Here is a 20,290-nt window from a genome sequence, read left to right as displayed (position 1 = left end):
AACCGTTTTCTTTGACAGAAATTGAAAACATTGGGAATCTGCATATCCAGCTATCCGGAATGTTACGGGAAGAGATCAAGAAGATGGAAACATTCAGAGAGCGACAGAAAGAACAGAGGAGGAAGGTTTGAAATGTGTTATTGAGTGCTTATTTCATTTCGAAAATACATTTTGAAAACCTGTATTTATGAGGTGCCAGTAAATTTCAACCATGTTGTTTATCCTTGTTCAGTTTGAGGGGATTATGGAGAAAGTTCAGAAGATGAAGGTGTCCTTATACAAGAAGACCATGGAGGTAGGCATACTATTTACTCAGGAAATTACATGCTTACTTAGTAAGTCAGTTTAAGTACAGAGGTACATACACAGAAGTTAATAGAACAGTCTGAAAGTGGGACTTTATCCACACGCTTAGAAAAAAAGGTATCTAGAATTTAAGGGTGCTTCAGATGTCCCTGTAGGAGACAGATGGCAGATAGTCTAGCATTTAAGAGCATTGGGCCAGTAACTGAAAGGTCAGTGGTTTGAATCTCAGAGCAGACTAGGTGAAAAATCTGCCTACGTGCCCTTGAGCAAAGCACTTAACCATAATTGCTCCTGTAAGTCCACAGAGTGTCCTTTCCACAGAGTGTTCTACATTGAACCCAAAAGGATTCCACCTGAAAACCGAAATGGTTCTAGCTGGAACCAAAAAGGGTTCTCCTATGGGGACAGCCAAATAACCATTTTCTAGAGTGCAGTGTAAGAGTTCATACCCAGAAAAGAGGAAGGCTGACATTACACCCAGTAGACCCAGCTACCTCTCAGAGATGGGTGAGCTACCCAAGAGAGAACATACATCACAGTGCAGTTCTGCAAGAGGAAGAGGGTAGGAAACAAAGTATAGACATACACACCCACACACCAACCACAGACTTTGGCCCTATTATAGTGGGGAACTGGTAGGGTAACACAGGCCTTGAAAATTAAAATTTTGGTCTGTATCAATACGGATCTCACCTCTCATAGTCCCATGATTTATGCTCAATTATAAACCTGGTGATTTGAGCCCTGATGGCTGGTATATCAAACCGTATACCATGGGTATGACAAAAACATGTATGTTTTGCATTCTAATTACGTTGGTAACCAGTTTATAAAATATTAATAAGGCACCTCGGGGGATTGTGGTATATGGTCAATATATCACAGTTAAGGGGCTGTATTCCAGGCACTCCGCGTTGCATAGAGGGTAAGAACAGTCCTTAGCTGTGGTATATTGTCCACATATCACATCTCCTCGGGCCTTATTGCTGAAATATATATAAACTTAGGCCTATTTTTGTGAGTATCATTACAGTATCATACTTACACCCTGTATAACATCTTGTATACAGTGCCTTCGGAAGGTAGAACCCTTGACTTCAAAAATGGATGAAATTGTGTTCTTTCCCTCATCAATCTACACACAATATCCCATAATGACAAAGAAAAATATGTTTTTTACACATTTTTGCAAATGTATTAAAAATAAAAAACTGAAATATTACATTCACATAAGTATTTAGACCATTTACTCATTACTTTGTTGAAGAACCTTTGGCAGTGATTACAGCCTTGAGAATTCTTGGGTATGACGCTTGGCACACCTGTATTTGGGGAGTTTCTCCCATTCTTCTCATCAGATCCTCTCAAGCTCTGTCAGGTTGGATGGGGAGTTTGAGTTTGAGTTTATTTATTTTTACAGGGACAGTGCACATTAATCAACGTTATAGTAAAAGTGCCGGTTTTAACCAGCCGGCTAATTGCTCTGTCAAGTTGGATGGGGATCGTCCCTGCACAGCTATTTCATGGTGTCTCCAGAGATGTTCGATCGGGTTCATGTCCGGGCTCTGGCTGGGCCACTCAGGGACATTCAGAGCCTTGTCCCAAAGCCACTCCTGCGTTGTCTTGGCTGTGTGCTTAGGGTCGTTGTCTTGTTGGAAGGTGAACCTTCACCCCAGTCCGAGGTCCTGAGCACTCTGGAGCAGGTTTTCATCAATGCCTTTCTCCCCCGATTGGCTGGGCGGCCAGCTCTATGAAGAGTCTTAGTGTCCAAACTTCTTCCATTTAAGAATGATGGAGGCCACCATGTTCTTGGGGACCTTCAATGTTGCAGAAATATTTTTGTACCCTTCCCCAGATCTGTGCCTCGACACAATCCTGTCTCAGAACTTTATAGACAATTCCTTCAACCTCATGGCTTGGTTTTTGCTCTGACATGCACTGTCAACTGTAGGATCTTATTTGACAGGTGTGTGCCTTTACAACTCATATCCAAACAATTGAATTCATAGCCTTAGTCATAGCAAAGCGTCTGACTAAGTTTTTTTTTATTTTAATACATTTGCAAAAAAATCTACAAACATGATTTGACTTTGTAATTATGGGGTATTGTGTGTAGATTGATGAGGATTTAATTTTTTATTTAATCAATTTTAGAATAAGGATGTAACGCAACAAAATGTTGAAAAAGTCAAGGGGTCTGAATACATTCCGAAGGCACTATATAACCCTATTCTCTATGTGAGCAGGTACATACCGAATAGATTAGCTACATCATTAGGCTACTCTGTGGTGAGACAAGTGACAAGAGCCAATGGCAGAGTGACATAAATGGAGCTAAAGTGGTGAAGACTGATTATCCTGTACAAGAAACAACCAATCTGAAGCCAGAAATACATATTGACCTAAATGTTTGCTTAAACTGCTAAGTCAGGACTGTACCATTCACCATTTTGACATTGCATACAGTTTTACAGAGATCCAACATGGCTACTGTTTTAATTGATTGTTACATAAAACATGACACCACAGACCACTGTGGCTGCTTCAATGATGATTCCCTGAATGTCTCTTCTGTCCATCTCCAGTCTAAGAAGTCCTATGAGCAGAAATGTAAAGAAGCAGACGAGGCAGAGCAGCTTGCTGACAGGAGCACCACAGCCACAACAACAAAACAGTCTGAGAAGGTAACACCACCTCCCCAAACCCTGGAACTATACAAACACACAGCCCCCAAGCAGTCTGAGAAAGTATTGTAATCCCCCATACCTGGAATTACACACACACAGCCACAACACCAAACCAGTCTGAGAAGGTAACACCACTGCCAACCCTGCAATTATACACATGTAATACCCCTCGTTATTCAGTGCATTCAGAAAGTATTCAAACCCCTTCACTTTTTCCACATTTAGTTACGTTACAGCCTTATTCTAAAATTAATTCAATTATATTTTTTATTCATCAGTCTCTACACAATAACCCATAATGACAAAGCAAAAACAGGTTTTCATAAAATGTTTGCAAATGTATTAAAAATAAAAATAGAAATACCTTATTTACAAGTATTCAGACCCTTTGCTATGAGACTCGAAATTGAGCTCAAGTGCATCATGTTTCCGTTGATCATCCATTGAGATGTTCCTACAACTAGATTGGAGTTCACCTGTGGTGAATTCAACTGATTGATTGGACATGATTTGGAAAGGCACACACCTGTCTATATAAGGTCCCACAGTTGACAGAGCAAAAACCAAGCCATGAGGTCGAAGGAAATTTCCGCGGAGCTCTGAGACAGGATTGTGTCGAGGCACAGATCTGGGTAAGGGTACAAAAACATTTCTGCAGCATTGAAGGTCCCCAAGAACACAGTGGCCTCCATCATTCTTAAATGGAAGAAGTTTGGAACCACCAAGACTCTTCTTAGAGCTGGCCGCCCAGTCAAACTGAGCAATCGGGGGAGAAAGGCCTTGGTCAGGGAGGTGACCAAGAACCCAGAGGTCACGCTGACAGAGCTCCAGAGTTTCTCTGTGGAGATGGGAGAACCTTTCAGAAGGACAACCAGCTCTGTAGCACTACACCAAGCAGGCCTTTATGGTAGAGTGGCCAGACGGAAGCCACTCCGCAGTAAAAGGCACATGACAGCCCATTTGGAGTTTGCCAAAAGCCACCTAAAGGACTCTCAGACCATGAGAAACAAGATTCAACAAGATTCTCTGGTCTGATGAAACCAAAATTGAACTATTTGGCCTGAATGCCAAGCGTCACATCTGGAGGAATCCTGGCACCATCCCTACAATGAAGCAGGGTGGTGGCAGCATCATGCTGTGGGGATGTTTTTCAGCGGCAGGGACTGGGAGACTAGTCAGGATCGAGAGAAAGATGAACGGAGCAAAGTATAGAGAGATACTTGATGGTAACCTGCTCCAGAGTGCTCAGGACCTCAGACTGGGGCAAAGGTTCACCTTCGAACAGGACAACCCTAAGCCCACAGCCAAGATAATGCAGGAGTGGCTTCGGGACAAGTCTCTGAATGTCCTTTAAGGGCCCAGCCAGAGCCCGGACTTGAACCCAATCGAACTTCTCTGGAGAGACCTGGAAATAGCTGTACAGCGATGCTCCCCATCCAACCTGACAGAGCTTGAAAGGATCTGCAGAGAAGAATGGGAGAATCTCCCCAAATACAAGTGTGCCAAGCTTGTAGCGTTATACCCAAGAACACTCTGAGTCTGTGATCACTACCAAAGTTGATGCAACAAAGTCCTGAGTAAAGGATCTGAATAATAATGTAAATGTAATATTTCCATTTTTGTTTAATAAATACATTTGCAAAAAAAGGGTAAAAACCTGTTTTGCTTTGTCATTATGGGGTATTGTGTGTAGATTGATGACACAAAAAAAACGATTTAATACATTTTAGAATAAGCCTGTAACGTAACAAAATGTGGAAAAAGTCTAAATACTTTCCCGAATGCACTGTAGTTATTGTTGTGCTACTGGAACTTGATTTCTCAGTATCAGAGAAGGCTATGAAACAGTTCCCTTTGCTACTGTTTTCCTACTACAAGTAAAACAGTGGTATAGTGGAGGAAAACACAAGTAAACACAGTCTACCCACTTTTTTCTTTTGCCCAACAGTTCATCCACCTTTTGCAGAAAAATGCATTGAAAGAATAGGAAGTGTTACTTTTTTCACCACGACCAGCGAGCAGAGTTTACCCACCTCTTGTTTTTCTTCTTTCTAAACTAGACTGGTTCTGTGAGTCTATGAGTTGGTTATAATGCAAGGCAACTGAATGTCCAATGAAATGATGGCAATTCCTGGAATTGAGTTATCTATTTACTAGAAATGCTTGTTCTGTGTGCGTTCTGAAAATGGAGGTCTGTAGAGGAACAGAGAGTCAGGAGAGTAAAGAGAACGCATCCTGATATTTTCTGTCTCTTTTGTTTGCTTAGCAGTCACGTTTTGATTCAGAGCATGACCAGTTCCTCTACTGCTGTCTTTCTCAGGTACAACACAAGGCCAAGCAATGCAGACAAGCCGTCACTGAAGCAGGTCTGAATCATACCATACAATATACTCTACTTTTCTTTATTGGTGATAATATCAATGGATGAATGAATCAATGAATCTGTAAATCCATTACGAATTTATTATCATTGATCTGATTATTTAAAAAACATGTATTTATTATGGTAATCCAAGTAAAGAAGACTGCTTAAGATGCAATAAATGTAAAGTATTCCCTAACCTCTATTGTGCTCCACCTGTACAGAGAAACAATACATGTTGAATGTAGAGCAGCTGGAGAGCGTTCGTCAGGACTGGGAGGGAACACACAAGGGCACGTGTGAGGTTAGAGCTTCACATTGCACCCACCCACAACTGTTACTAGCCCAACTACGACCTCACACCACAGCACACCACAGCACACCACGCCCCCTTCCGCAGTATGTCTGAGTAGGCCTATATTTCTCAGTATAACACCCCCCCTGTGGCTCATGTACATACATCCAGAATAGACTACACTGTTAGAACAAAAAGGTACTATCTAGAACCTAAAAGGGTTATTCTGTTTTCCCCGTAGGAGAACCCTTTGAAGATGCCTTTTTGGTTCTAGGTAGAACCCTTTTGGGTTCCACGTAGAACCCTTTACACAGAAAGTTCTACACGGAACCAAAAAAGGTTATCCTATGAGGTCAGCCAAAGAACCCTTTTAGGTTCTAGATAGCACCTTTTGTTCTAACAGTGTAGTCTATGCCTCTTAAAGCACAATATTGAATGTTACCGATTGAGCAGGTAAGCCTGATGATTCAGCTATTACAGTAGCTTGTAAAGCTATTTAGTCTGGTTAGCCTCCTTAATGTATGCAGTCGCTTTTGAGCCAGATTGTATACTTAACAAAAATATAAATGTACATGCAACAATGTCATTTATTTTATGGAGTTACAGTTAATATTAGGAAATCAGTCAATTTAAATAAATGCATTAGGCACTAATCTATGGATTTCACATGACTGCGAATACAGATATGCATCTGTTGGTCACAGATATAAAAATAAAAAAATGGGCCTCATTATCTCGTCACGGTATTTTTGTGCATTCAAATTGCAATTTCATTCGTTGTCCGTAGCTTATTCCTGCCCATACCATAACCCCATCGCCACCATGAGGCACTCTGTTCACAACATTGACATCAGCAAACCGCTCGCCCTCTTGACAGCATACACGTTGTCTGCGGCTGTGAGGCCGGTTGGATGTACTGTGTCCAACCGTGTGACAAAACTACATGTTTTAGAGTGGCCTTTTATTGCCCCCAACACAAAGTGCACCTATGTAATGAGCATGCTGTTTAATCAGCTTCTTGATCTGCCACACCTGTCAGGTGGATGGATTATCTTGGCAAAGGAGAATTTTTTATTTATTTCACCTTTATTTAACCAGGTAGGCTAGTTGAGAACAAGTTCTCATTTGCAACTGCGACCTGGCCAAGATAAAGCATAGCAGTGTGAACAGAAAACACAGAGTTACACATGGAGTAAACAATTAACAAGTCAATAACACAGTAGAAAAAAAAGGGGAGTCTATATACATTGTGTGCAAAAGGCATGAGGAGGTAGGCGAATAATTACAATTTTGCAGATTAATACTGGAGTGATAAATGATCAGATGGACATGTACAGGTAGAGATATTGGTGTGCAAAAGAGCAGAAAAGTAAATAAATAAAAACAGTATGGGGATGAGGTAGGTGAAAATGGGATCGGTTAGCTGGTCAGATAGCAGATGTTTGAAGTTGGTGAGGGAGTCTCCAACTTCAGCGATTTTTGCAAATGCTCAGTAACAGGGATGTTAACACATTTTTGATCAAAATTAGAGAGAAATACGTTTTTTTTGTGTGTATGGAACATTTCTGGGATCTCATGAAACATGGGACCAACTCTTTACATTACATTTATATTTTTGTTCAGTGTGTATATATAGGGATAGATGATTAAGGGTTTGTACTGTATGTGTGTCTCTGCTGTTCCAGGTGTTTCAGCAGCAGGAGGTGGACCGCATCACTATCCTGAGGTGTGCCCTCTGGGACCACTGTAATCACTTCTCTGTGCAATGTGTCAAAGACGACGAGGTGAGCTCAACAATGACCACACTTCAGACGATAGGCAAATGGATTATGGATGGGTCCATGAACTACTGTCTACATTAAACTCTGTTAGTACCAGTACTACACTGCCTAACATGCAATGTATCTGGTGATCAACCAAAATGCATCCTATTTGTCAACCAGAACCATTTTAAATCAATTAAGCCTCTTTGAAGACTGAGCATGAATATGATAAATGTTTTTTTGCAGTTTTACGAGGAGGTGAGGAATATTCTGGAGACGTGTGACATCACAGCAGATAACAACTGTTTCATAGAGATGAAGACAACAGGTTCAAGCCCACCAGGTAAAAGCTCACTGAATACAGGACAGAGCGTGAAGGGCCAGGGTTACTGTCAACATTGGCACCAATGTCGAACACATCTTAGAGTAATTATAACGGGTTTGCACTGTGTGTCTCTGCTTTTCAAGTGTAACTTTTCCTCTGAATAACATTTGCCATTTGAAATATTATACGCCTATGCTTAATTTCTGTGGACTTCCATCCTCTTCTCTCTAGACCCTGTTGTGTTTGAGAACTACTATGAGAGGGAGCCAACGGGTGACAACAACGGCAGCGCTCGCTTCGGTGGGGGAGGGGTCAGGAAAAGGTCAGTTAGCAGAACTTGGGACTCGAAGGGGCAGTTTCCTGAAGACAATCGAGGAGTAGGCTAAATTGTGTCCAGGAAACCACCCCATAGTGTTTCTGTGAAACAAGCTCTATCACTTTGTAACATTGGAATAACAGTGGAATGCATAGGAATTCTAATATGGACATTGTATCACTACATTCTCATAGCTATACATCATAAACACATTCATATATATTTGAGAATGGAACATGAAAAATATTTGTGCAGATTCTCCATGAGTATCAGTGAGGGTTCAACTTCCGAGCCAGCGGCGCCACCTGTTGGTCAAACAGTGCCTGAGAGTTCAGATGGAGTGTATGCATCCATACCTGGCTTCCAGTCTGCAGCTGCAGCTGCCCTGCCTGCAGTGACAACTGATGAGGATGATGATGATGATACCTTCATGGTGTTTTATGACTACTCTGCACAGGTGAAACCTGCACACACAGTTACAGGTGTCAAGTTACAGGTGAAACCTGCACACACAGTTACAGGTGTCAAGTTACAGGTGAAACCTGTACACACAGTTACAGGTGTCAAGTTACAGGTGAAACCTGCACACACAGTTACAGGTGTCAAGTTACAGGTGAAACCTGCACACACAGTTACAGGTGTCAAGTTACAGGTGAAACCTGTACACACAGTTACAGGTGTCAAGTTACAGGTGAAACCTGCACACGGTTACAGGTGTCCAAGTTACAGGTGAAACCTGCACACACAGTTACAGGTGTCAAGTTACAGGTGAAACCTGCACACACAGTTACAGGTGTCAAGTTACAGGTGAAACCTGTACACACAGTTACAGGTGTCAAGTTACAGGTGAAACCTGCACACACAGTTACAGGTGTCAAGTTACAGGTGAAACCTGCACACACAGTTACAGGTGTCAAATTACAGGTGAAACCTGCACACACAGTTACAGGTGTCAAGTTACAGGTGAAACCTGCACACACAGTTACAAGTGTCAAGTTACAGGTGAAAACTGCACACACAGTTACAGGTGTCCAAGTTACAGATGAAACCTGCACACACAGTTACAGGTGTCAAGTTACAGGTGAAACCTGCACACACAGTTACAGGTGTCAAGTTACAGGTGAAACCTGCACACACAGTTACAGGTGTCAAATTACAGGTGAAACCTGCACACACAGTTACAGGTGTCCAAGTTACAGATGAAACCTGCACACACAGTTACAGGTGAAAACTGCACACACAGTTACAGGTGTCAAGTTACAGGTGAAACCTGCACACACAGTTACAGGTGTCAAGTTACAGGTGAAACCTGCACACAGTTACAGGTGTCAAGTTACAGGTGAAACCTGCACACACAGTTACAGGTGTCAAGTTACAGGTGAAACCTGCACACAGTTACAGGTGTCAAGTTACAGGTGAAACCTGCACACACAGTTACAGGTGTCAAGTTACAGGTGAAACCTGCACACACAGTTACAGGTGTCAAATTACAGGTGAAACCTGCACACACAGTTACAGGTGTCAAGTTACAGGTGAAACCTGCACACACAGTTACAGGTGTTAAGTTACAGGTGAAACCTGCACACACAGTTACAGGTGTCAAATTACAGGTGAAACCTGCACACACAGTTACAGGTGTCCAAGTTACAGATGAAACCTGCACACACAGTTACAGGTGAAAACTGCACACACAGTTACAGGTGTCAAGTTACAGGTGAAACCTGCACACACAGTTACAGGTGTCAAGTTACAGGTGAAACCTGCACACAGTTACAGGTGTCAAGTTACAGGTGAAACCTGCACACACAGTTACAGGTGTCAAGTTACAGGTGAAACCTGCACACAGTTACAGGTGTCAAGTTACAGGTGAAACCTGCACACGGTTACAGGTGTCCAAGTTACAGGTGAAACCTGCACACACAGTTACAGGTGTCAAGTTACAGGTGAAACCTGCACACAGTTACAGGTGTCAAGTTACAGGTGAAACCTGCACACACAGTTACAGGTGTCAAGTTACAGGTGAAACCTGCACACAGTTACAGGTGTCAAGTTACAGGTGAAACCTGCACACACAGTTACAGGTGTCAAGTTACAGGTGAAACCTGTACACACAGTTACAGGTGTCAAGTTACAGGTGAAACCTGCACACACAGTTACAGGTGTCAAGTTACAGGTGAAACCTGCACACACAGTTACAGGTGTCAAATTACAGGTGAAACCTGCACACACAGTTACAGGTGTCAAGTTACAGGTGAAACCTGCACACACAGTTACAAGTGTCAAGTTACAGGTGAAAACTGCACACACAGTTACAGGTGTCCAAGTTACAGATGAAACCTGCACACACAGTTACAGGTGTCAAGTTACAGGTGAAACCTGCACACACAGTTACAGGTGTCAAGTTACAGGTGAAACCTGCACACACAGTTACAGGTGTCAAGTTACAGGTGAAACCTGCACACACAGTTACAGGTGTCAAATTACAGGTGAAACCTGCACACACAGTTACAGGTGTCAAGTTACAGGTGAAACCTGCACACACAGTTACAGGTGTCAAGTTACAGGTGAAACCTGCACACGGTTACAGGTGTCCAAGTTACAGGTGAAACCTGCACACACAGTTACAGGTGTCAAGTTACAGGTGAAACCTGCACACAGTTACAGGTGTCAAGTTACAGGTGAAACCTGCACACACAGTTACAGGTGTCAAGTTACAGGTGAAACCTGCACACACAGTTACAGGTGTCAAGTTACAGGTGAAACCTGCACACAGTTACAGGTGTCAAGTTACAGGTGAAACCTGCACACGGTTACAGGTGTCAAGTTACAGGTGAAACCTGCACACGGTTACAGGTGTCAAGTTACAGGTGAAACCTGCACACACAGTTACGTGTCATGTAACCGTGTATGCTTGTAACTAGTTGAGATATTGATGGATCATGTTTACATAAACTATTCCACTGATCTGTATTATATTGTATGTATGTACTGTATATGAACCATACAGTAATTCAAAGCCTCATACTTCTATTACTAACAATGTGTTCCCTGTACTCCCAGGACCCATATGAGCTGTCAGTGTCTAAAGGGGATGTGGTGTTGGTGATAGAACAGAGTGAAGACGGCTGGTGGACAGTGGAGAGAAACGGACAGGTTGGGCTGGTACCTGGCTCCTACCTGGCCAAAGTCTAGACATAGTCACACACACATTCATGCATGGACACACACATGCACGCGCACACACTCATGCACACAGGTACACGGATTCACACACACATACTCATGCACACTCACCCATACATACTGTAGTCTTCAAAACCTTACTATGAGGACCCCTTTCTGCTTCTTACTCAGATGTTCTGATCCTTGGTTCAAGACTTCAGAGTAACAGATTCTCCAGCAGTAGAGATGACTCACTGAACTGACTTGGAACATGAGTCATGACAGTGTGTTCCCCATTAACTATGAGGCTATGCTGCACCAGGGATTGTCAATCTTTTCACCCAACAGGCCTACTGCATACATAGTGATGTGAAAAAGTATTCGCCCCCTTTCAGATTTTCTCTACTTTTGCACATTTTTTAGACTGAATTTTATCAGATCTTCAACCAAAACCAAATATTAGATAAAGGGAACCTGAGTGAACAAATAACACAACAATTGTATACTTATTTCATAAACAAAGTTATGCAACACCCAATCCCCATGTGTAAAAAAGTAATTGCCCCCTTACACTCAATAACTAGTTGTGCCACATTTAGCTGCAATGACTCCAACCAAAAGCTTCCTGTCGTTGTTGATCAGTCTCTCACGTTGCTGTGGGGGAATTTTGTCCCACTCGTCCATGTAGAACTGCTTTAACTCAGAGACTAGCAGGTTTTCAAGCATGAACTTCTCGTTTCAAGACCTGCCACAACATCTCAATTGGGATTAGGTCTGGACTTTGACTAGGTCATTCCAAAACACATGTTGCTTTTTAGCTCTTTTCATGTCGACTTGTGTGTTTTGGATCGTTGTCTTGCTGCATAACCCAGATGCAGCTCACAGACAGATGGCCTGACATTCTCCTGTAGAATTCTGATACAGACCAGAACTCATGGTTCCTTCTATTTAGTCAACTCATCCAGGTCCTGAGGCAGCAAAGCATCCCCAAACCATCACACTACCACCATACTTGACCGTGGGTATAAGGTCCTTACTTTAGAATGCAGTGTTTGGATTTCGCTCGACATAATGGAACCCATGTCATCCAAAAAGTTATACTTTTGACTCATCTGTCCATAGAACATAAAATCACATTTTATTTGTCACATACACATGGTTAGCAATGTTAATGCGAGTGTAGCGAAATGGTTGTGCTTCTAGTTCCGACAATGCAGTAATAGTCTTGAAGATCATGCATGTGCTTTTTTGCAAACTTGAATCAACTTTTTGGATGATATGGATCCCATTTCTTTTGTTTTGGAATGGCCTAGTCAAAGTCCAGACCTAATCCCAATTTTGATGTTGTGGCAGGACTTGAAACAAGCAGTTCATGCTTGAAAACCCACAAATGTCACTGAGTTAAAGCAGTACTGAATGCAAGAGTGGGCCAACATTCCTCCACAGTGATGTGAGACTGAACAACTACAGAAAGCATTTGGTTGCAGTCATTGTAGCTACAGGTGGCACAAACGGTTATTGAGTGTTGGGGGCAATTACTTTTTCACACAGGGAAATTGGGTGGTGTACAACTTTATTAATTAAACAAGTAAAATAAATATTAATTTGTTGTCATTTGTAATCTCCGGCCCTTTAATTTAAAATTAGGTTTTGGTTGAAGATCTGAAAACTTTCAGTATCAAAAACATGAAAACGTAAAAATCCGAAAGGGGGCAAATACTTTTTCACTGCACTGTAGAGAATCTCAGATACCATACAGAAAACTAATCCAACTTTAAACTGTAGAGAATCTCAGATACCATACAGAAAACTAATCCAACTTTAAACTGTAAAGAATCTCAGATACCATACAGAAAACTAATCCAACTTTCAACTGTAGAGAATCTCAGATACCATACAGAAAACTAATCCAACTTTAAACTGTAGAGAATCTCAGATACCATACAGAAAACTAATCCAACTTTAAACTGTAGAGAATCTCAGATACCATACAGAAAACTAATCCAACTTTCAACTGTATCAATTGTAAATATGTGTGTCTACACCAACCTGAGAAGTGAGCTACAAGAGAAAGTAGAAGAGTATCTGAATCAAGACAGCTGTACTGTATTGTATATATTATTTAGTATTTGATCAAATATGTAATGTTTACTTTGAAGTTTCCTTAGTTTGAATACATTGAAAAGTGGTGCTTCAGTTCATCAGTGAACAATAAAACATGTTTTAGTTTAAATGTAGGTTTATTTCAATCAAAGTTCTTTCCTCTCCCCAATCTATTTACATGATTTTGTTTCACATTATTTTCTACAATGCTACAAGTCTAAATATCAACTTCCGTTTGAAAAATAATACACAATGCCACAAAAACACAAAACAAACGCGACTCCCTCAGTCACAGCCCCAATTCTTTGGTGGTTTACATCAAATTCCCAGGCAGGGTTGAATCTCGAGTGAATCTCAATTGTATTCCTCATGTCCTCCCTCCTCAGCTTCTCAATGCACAGATCTGAAGTTTATCCACTTGGATCTTCTCCTCCATGCATTTTAAAAAGGAGGCAAGGAGAGAGGACAAGGAATCAAGAAAATACAATTGAGATTCATCCCTTCCCTTTCATACTTGGTATTAGAATGTGTGTGTCGGAAAACACCTACATATGTACCAAGTGGTAACACAAAGCTCTATCTACACATGGGTCTTAGGTAACACTGGTAAAGTACCTCTACACTACATATGAATGGACTGGAGATGGGTTGACTGACTCACAATTTAGTGGTAAACTACAGGGTCCCTCATAGATAAAGGTACTTCTAATCTTCACATGATTAAATATTCCTTAAATACCTCCAGAGCTCTAGTCATAGTGCAAAATGACATGAGACAGGAGTACATTCCACATATTGCAATGAGCAGTAGTTCTCTTCTATAAAGAGCCCCTAATCATCCCTTGTGCCCCAAAAGGGAAAAGAAAATAGACAAGGCTGTATTTCATGAGCAAAAGAAAAACATCAATTCACCATTTAACAGCTTTGGCCTTAGGCGTTCCATAGTGTCTAGAAAAAAACACATTTAAAATTAAAATAAATGTACAAAGCATGTTCAATAAATAACTATTTTCACAGACCCCCCAATCACCAGTGTATACCCAATAGTTATCCTGTGCACGGTGTGCTTGAGCTTACTACTACTGAAAACTACAAATTGTGGACATGTCAGGTGAGGCTTAGTTTCTTTATTCTTATTGTTGGAGCCCTTGGTGCGGGCGGGGGCCTGTGTCCTCCTCATGCGTAGGTTGCGCCAGTGACCAGTAGCTCATAGGCCGGGTCGTGCCCCCTCCTGCACAGCACCACACAGGCACACAGCATCCCCAGCATCTACGGGTACAACAGTATGCATAGTTAGCATAATCATCATCGCTGCACCCAGAATAAAGTTTCACGTGCACTGGCCAGCTTCTCCATCTTGTGAAAGACTAGAATTTCCAGGAGTCCTGCTCCTAGAGCAACAGTAGTGCAGGGTTTCTGTCCCAGCCTTGTGCCATGCCATCACGTGATTCGATAATTGAAGAGAACTTGGTGTGTGAAGTGAAGTTCTTCGAATGAATGAGAACAAAAAGAAGAACCAGAAGAATCATACCTACAAAATAAAATGTAGAAAAAAAACACAGGTCGAGGCACTCTAGTCTTCATTAACCAGGTACATTGAGCATTAACACCTGCACAATGTGACGCATGACTTCATCAGGGCTGGTTTGTAAATGCTCTTCATGCCTGGAGAATAAAGGCTCTCTATATTAAAACCCACTAGAGTGCTTCAACCTCGAGTTTTCTACCACTTTACTCATTTTTGGTGGATATGTTTCTCCCTGATCTCCCCCATCCCAGAGGCAACCGTGGCTGTTTGGGATACCTGAAGCGTTCTACATTGTTATGACTCATGAGACTGCATTTGAACATCCATTTCATAATTACTATACATCCAGTGACTCCACAAATACATCAAGTTATCCTCACAAGGAGAAGGGAAGTGACTGGTCAGCAGGACCCATGTTGTGATGTCCCCGTAAGGTAGTGTTGAAACATTGAAAAAGCAATTTGACACAATCAGGTCAGCTTCTCAGCAGCAGCTCAAGGCCTACTAGACATTACTGCAGCTCTAGTTAACATGCACCTGGTACACATGGTTCAGATGTTATTCCAGAAGGACTCAAATACCGGCCTAGGAACAGATTTTTACCTTGTCAGCTCAGGAACTCAATCTTGCAACCTTTTGGTTACAAGTCCAACACTCTAACCACTAGGCTACCTGCCTATATTGGTTTACCTGTATTGCAGCGAAGGTCAGAGCAGCCCAAATGACATACATCATGATTTCTTTCAGCTTTTTCACAACAAGAGCTTCACAGCCCTAGAGGAAAAAAGACAAATATTAAAAACATGTCTGTATGTCAGTATTTTCTTTAGGAAAGAAATGTGCGAGTCGAATGTCCAACCAAATCAAATAGATTCCCATTTGAATGCCGTCACGTGTTAGGTAATGGTGTTCTAGGAGTGCCCACTGACAATTCATTGACACCACATGCAAGTGACTACAATAAATATGCAAGGAGATACGAGGGCCTACGAAGTGAACGTTGGCTCCTTGCACAATATCCTGTTTCAGCGTTAATTTAAAAATAAATTCTGTGCCTCCATCCTTGGCACGGTAGCTAGTTAGCTAACTTGATTTGCACGGTATCCAGCATTTATAAGCTACTTGACTAGGCATTAGATTAGGAGGAAGGAGGAATCTAAATATTCCTCCTTGGTGGACTTGTATGACGTCTGTAAATTCTCTTTAAAATACAGTGAACACTTTTCAGACTCACTGCGCAGGAAACCTTGTGGGCCGGTACCAGTTTATACAATACTGTAAGTTCGCTAGTGAGAGCGCAATAATCAAGACAGACAGGCATAGTAGAGATATGATGCGATTGAAAAACAACCTGAACCAATCACCATTCATAGCCAATGGGATTTGTAATAAATGCCATTTAGCTGACACTTTTATCCAAAGTGACTTACAGTCATGCGTGCATACATTTTACGTTGGTGTGGTCCTGGGATTCAAACCCACTACCCTGGCGTTAAAAGCGCCATGCTCTACCAACTGAGCTACAAAGGTCCATTTATAGACCATATTTATTTTCATTGGGCTATTTACTAGCTAAAGGAAACGCTTGGGTGTGCGTGTTCTCTCTTACCTCTGGGTAGAGGTCGCCAGGCCGGCTCATGGTTCCAGTACAGTTGTTGATGTTGGGTTTACAGCAGCTGACTGGAACACTGTTGTTTCTGGACTCCTTGAACCAGCGAGTATTCCTCCAGTCAGAGTAGTTGTGAATGCCACAGCAGTGGAGCTATGACAGGGGAGAGGGTATGAGAGAGGTGGGGAGAGAGAGTGAGACTTCTATAGGCACCTGCAAACTCACCTGTAGTCATATTCTTTTTTTATAAACATGTCAGGAGAAATAAATCCAGTGGCGTTGTTCTCACCTGTCTCTGCACATAGTCGATGGCTCGGCTGGGGGCATCTGTGTTGGTGCCATTGTATTCATCATACACCTTCTGAATGGAGTGGTTCACCTGCTCTTCCACCTGAGTACAAGCAACAACATCAATTTCATCTGTGTAAGAATGGTAACATTCATATTCAATTCTAACAAACTGCATTCCCATTCACCCTTTTTTATTGCTTTTGTGTGATAAGACACTAAGCAGTAGGGCAATACTAACCCTAGCTCTGTAGATATAGCCAATAACAACCACAACAACTTCTGTGACAAACACCAGCAGGAGAATGACAGCAAACTGCAGAGCAAAGAGAAGAGATATGATCAATTCAATATCTAGTCCAAAGATAAGAAATTACATGCACTTGCATTATACAAATGACATTTGTATCCATGTGCTTTTCAATACTTACAGCTGTTAGTCCGCAGGAGCTTTCCCGTATTGTGGCACAGCATCCAATCAGCCCAATGATAAACAGCAGAGTCCCGACTGCTATTATAATGGACGCTGGGATCAAGGTGTACACATCCTCAAAGAAGTGGTCATAGTCATCATATGTGATGAACACATAGGCTCCAATGTAACACAGAATTCCAGCTGCAGCCTAGAGAGGGGGCAGCGAGAGGGAGACAGAGCAAGAGAAAGTGATGGTCAGGCATGTAACATCCAACATTTTTTTGCTTATCAGAAAGAAAACCCAATATTTTGTGCAGACTGAGACATTGTTTTAACAAACACACATAAAGCTGTTGGTATGTGGTCACTGGCTAGCTGCTGGTGTGTAGCAAGGGAATCCCCAGTTTCACTTTAAAAACTTGAACAAAATATACCCTTGCAATAACTTGTCTAAATTCATGGACTTATTAAGAGGACATATGCCATTTTTGTGATAAAGTGTGACTCTGAAGTTATTTTGGAGTGAGTTGAGTAACCCGGAAGGTTGCAAGTTCAAACCCCCAAGCTGACAAGGTACAAATCTGTCGTTCTGCCCCTGAACAGGCAGTTAACCCACTGTTCTTAGGCCGTCATTGTAAATAAGAATTTGTTCTTAACCGACTTGCCTGGTTAAATAAAGGTAAAAAAATAAAAATAATAATAAAAACAATGTTTTTCATTAATATGACCCATGTATTTAGAATGATTATGTAATATGTTATTATTCAAGTAAAAACAATACTTGAAATCTATCCTTAAATTGAATATATTTTTTACTTGAAATCCAATATTTAATCAAATATCTACAATTAGTCAATATTTAAAACAACAACAACTATGTAATCTTACAACATTTGCAACCCCTGCCATTCTATTTTTATTTTAGGTACATTTAACTGTTGTCACTGGCAATTCATGTATAGGGATTTTTATTTATTGTTTTTGTTTATTTTACTTTAATGCTATTTTATGTTTCTTCGGAGAAAAATGTCCTATGTTTTTTGCTATTATATTGCAATTGGAAATTGCATTTTTTTTTTAAGGGAATCCTCAGTTATGTAAAGTTAAGCTAAGTGATTATTGCAGCACACTGTATTACCAAGCACTGTCAGATTGCGAGCCGGACTCCTTGCTCGGGCCAAACTCTACGCCAGTTTGTTTCTTCTCGGTAATTAAAGTATATATCGAACGACATAGCAGCGTAATAATTTAGTGTGAGTCGTCAGGCTACTATCAGATGAGATTGGTGAGAGGTTAGGCCTAAACAATATGAAATACTAACTTGAAAACACTGTTACTGCAAAGAAATGTCGGGGACATCGGCGCATGGCGGCTAGGCGTTAGCGAACAGGCTAGCTAGGTTTCTCACAGTGATACCAAATATGTTTTTCATTGTTCTCTGTGGTGATACGTGTTCTGCTAAACTGACTCGCACAAAGTACAATCGTGCATATAGTCTTACCCACTGTTATGCAGTATTTCATTCAATCTCGCTGGTTTTCATGCAACAAATTGCAGCATTAAATGTCAGACGGTTAGCTAGCTAAAAGCGAGAGGTAAACAACAATGGCAAATGCCTGTCCGGCGCTAGCCAGCAGATCCGACACGCTGGCTCACAGCTGCATTAGTCCCTGACACCGCGAAGCCGGCGCGAGATATAACTCGTTAAATGTACTTTAATCCAGGGATGAGAAATGCGTTGTACTCCGAATTGTCCCATTTCCCAACTGTTACACTGAGAATATTGTATATTTAAAACTAGTAGTCGTTCAGACGTTTTCTTCCTCATGTTAGTTAGCATGTGGCAACAGCAGCCATTTATGGAAAGTGTCTTATACACAGGAATGCTGTCCTATCCACCAACGGGTCGGATCTGCTGGCGACCTGTCCTTGTTCTACCCGTGCTTGCAATAACAGCAAAAGCATACATTTCAGAAATAATGTATATTTTAATAAACAAACTAGACAAGATGGTTGGAAAGCTCCACATATTCATTTTGTAGAGAATTAACGTGAGCTAGCTAATGTTAGCAGACGCCTCCCTTTGCTGCAACAAACGCTAGCAATTTCTGTTGCGTACTGTAATTTATCCCAACCTTGACTACCTTGCGTCAAATACATGTTTTGAAACAAGTTCATGATATTTTACCCAGAATATTAGATTCAGAAACACCAGGACGGTCTTTGATGAAGTAATCCCACACTGGCCCATGGTTGCGCTGGAATCCAAATATGTTATTGTAATTTCGGATGGATCATGGATGTTGTTATTATAATAAAATGGCTGTCCTGTCCGTTCTTATTATACCTCAGTGCAGTGGTAGGTTCTGCCCCACTGCCTTCTACAAAATCGCCAAAAGAGCGGATATGTCACGTGTGCAGATGAGATCATCAAAACAACCCGACGGTATAAACTTCTTCTTCTGTGGTGTTTATCGGCAGATGGCATCCACTGTTATGGGTCATTACTGCCACCTACTGTACTGAAGTGTGAGCTAGAGGGAGAGGAATCCTACATAAATCCTACCTGCCAGCCCTGTTTCTCCTATAAAAATATAAACAATTATACTGTATTTAATGTATTTTTTTTAATGGTGCTGACAGAGAGGGCTGCCTCGCTTCTAGTCCTTAGGAAATGTTGCAATATTTAGTTTTTTATGTATTATTTCTTACATTGTTAGGTCACAAAAAAAATCTTAATTGTTATTACATATAGCCGGGAAGAACTATAAGATATCAGAGCTGCGTCAATTTACCAGCACTAGGACCAGGAATACAACTTTGTCCTTTGTCCGAACTATCCAGGGAATTTGAGCTGATTCCAGAGGCTGAACCAAAACAACGCCGCTAGAGAAGAGGTAGACAGAGCGATCCTCTGGTCAGATTTCACACACACCACCCACCTCTTCCAAGTATATTACTAGCTAATGTCCAGTCTCTAGATAAGAAGGTAGATTAAATTAGGGCAAGGGTTGCTTTCCAGAGAGACATCAGGGATTGTAACATACTCTGTTTCACAGAAACATGGCTCTCTTGGGATATGCTGTAGGAGTTGATAATGCCACCTAGATGTCGCGTTGACGGGAATAAAC

General features: G+C 41.4%; 2 protein-coding genes and 1 long non-coding RNA gene across 56 annotated transcripts in view; 1 reads left to right on the top strand and 2 right to left on the bottom strand.

Annotated features, from left to right (window-relative positions):
- LOC118362688 (proline-serine-threonine phosphatase-interacting protein 1-like) overlaps positions 1–13,453 on the top strand; it is a 33,697-nt gene extending 20,244 nt beyond the window's left edge. Inside the window, exons 5-18 of one of the 50 annotated variants that reach the window (XM_052516846.1) lie at positions 19–125; positions 233–295; positions 2,892–2,990; positions 5,314–5,359; positions 5,580–5,659; positions 7,336–7,434; positions 7,660–7,756; positions 7,970–8,060; positions 8,310–8,575; positions 9,200–9,238; positions 9,380–9,572; positions 9,651–9,689; positions 10,097–10,291; positions 10,527–13,453. In XM_052516846.1, coding sequence (XP_052372806.1) covers positions 19–125; positions 233–295; positions 2,892–2,990; positions 5,314–5,359; positions 5,580–5,659; positions 7,336–7,434; positions 7,660–7,756; positions 7,970–8,060; positions 8,310–8,575; positions 9,200–9,238; positions 9,380–9,572; positions 9,651–9,689; positions 10,097–10,291; positions 10,527–10,851 — 1,739 coding nt within the window. In that variant the 3' untranslated portion in view covers positions 10,852–13,453. Of the gene's footprint in view, positions 1–18; positions 126–232; positions 296–2,891; positions 2,991–5,313; positions 5,360–5,579; positions 5,660–7,335; positions 7,435–7,659; positions 7,757–7,969; positions 8,061–8,309; positions 8,769–9,199; positions 9,304–9,342; positions 9,612–9,650 lie in introns of those variants that run through there. The other 49 variants (XM_052516852.1, XM_052516853.1, XM_052516835.1 and 46 more) reach the window with 49 other exon arrangements.
- On the bottom strand, positions 8,604–11,013 carry LOC127929162 (uncharacterized). Of its 5 annotated transcripts, none has more exons than XR_008133526.1 (6): positions 10,929–11,013; positions 10,740–10,891; positions 10,509–10,625; positions 10,157–10,312; positions 8,830–9,024; positions 8,604–8,752 (listed from the first exon to the last, which is right to left on the bottom strand). It is a non-coding gene; the product is annotated as an uncharacterized LOC127929162 (long non-coding RNA). The 5 variants fall into 5 exon arrangements; XR_008133522.1 differs by having other exon boundaries at positions 8,629–8,752; positions 8,791–9,024; XR_008133525.1 differs by lacking the exons at positions 10,157–10,312; positions 10,740–10,891; positions 10,929–11,013 and adding an exon at positions 9,104–9,363 and having other exon boundaries at positions 8,629–8,752; positions 8,791–9,024; positions 10,548–10,668.
- Positions 13,438–19,565, bottom strand: LOC118360865 (tetraspanin-3-like). The gene is made up of 7 exons (XM_035740356.2): positions 19,348–19,565; positions 17,176–17,367; positions 16,986–17,060; positions 16,746–16,847; positions 16,457–16,609; positions 15,538–15,621; positions 13,438–14,588 (listed from the first exon to the last, which is right to left on the bottom strand). Exons 1-7 carry the CDS (start codon positions 19,408–19,410, stop codon positions 14,496–14,498), a joined length of 762 nt encoding a protein of 253 aa, XP_035596249.1. The 5' UTR covers positions 19,411–19,565; the 3' UTR covers positions 13,438–14,495.
- Between the last annotated feature and the right edge of the window lie 725 nt (positions 19,566–20,290).

The sequence above is a fragment of the Oncorhynchus keta genome, unplaced genomic scaffold (assembly GCF_023373465.1).
Source record: "Oncorhynchus keta strain PuntledgeMale-10-30-2019 unplaced genomic scaffold, Oket_V2 Un_scaffold_5444_pilon_pilon, whole genome shotgun sequence".
Lineage (NCBI taxonomy): Eukaryota > Metazoa > Chordata > Actinopteri > Salmoniformes > Salmonidae > Oncorhynchus > Oncorhynchus keta.
This window is presented reverse-complemented; position numbering and strand designations above follow the sequence as displayed.

Coding starts and splice junctions, on each gene's coding strand:
- LOC118360865 (XM_035740356.2), bottom strand. CDS start 19,410: ATGGGCCAGTGTGGGATTACTTCATCAAAGACCGTCCTGGTGTTTCTG. Junction 17,061..17,175: donor GCTCCTGCGGACTAACAGCT/GTAAGTATTGAA, acceptor TTTGCTCTGCAG/TTTGCTGTCATTCTCCTGCT. Junction 16,610..16,745: donor TCGACTATGTGCAGAGACAG/GTGAGAACAACG, acceptor CCCCTGTCATAG/CTCCACTGCTGTGGCATTCA.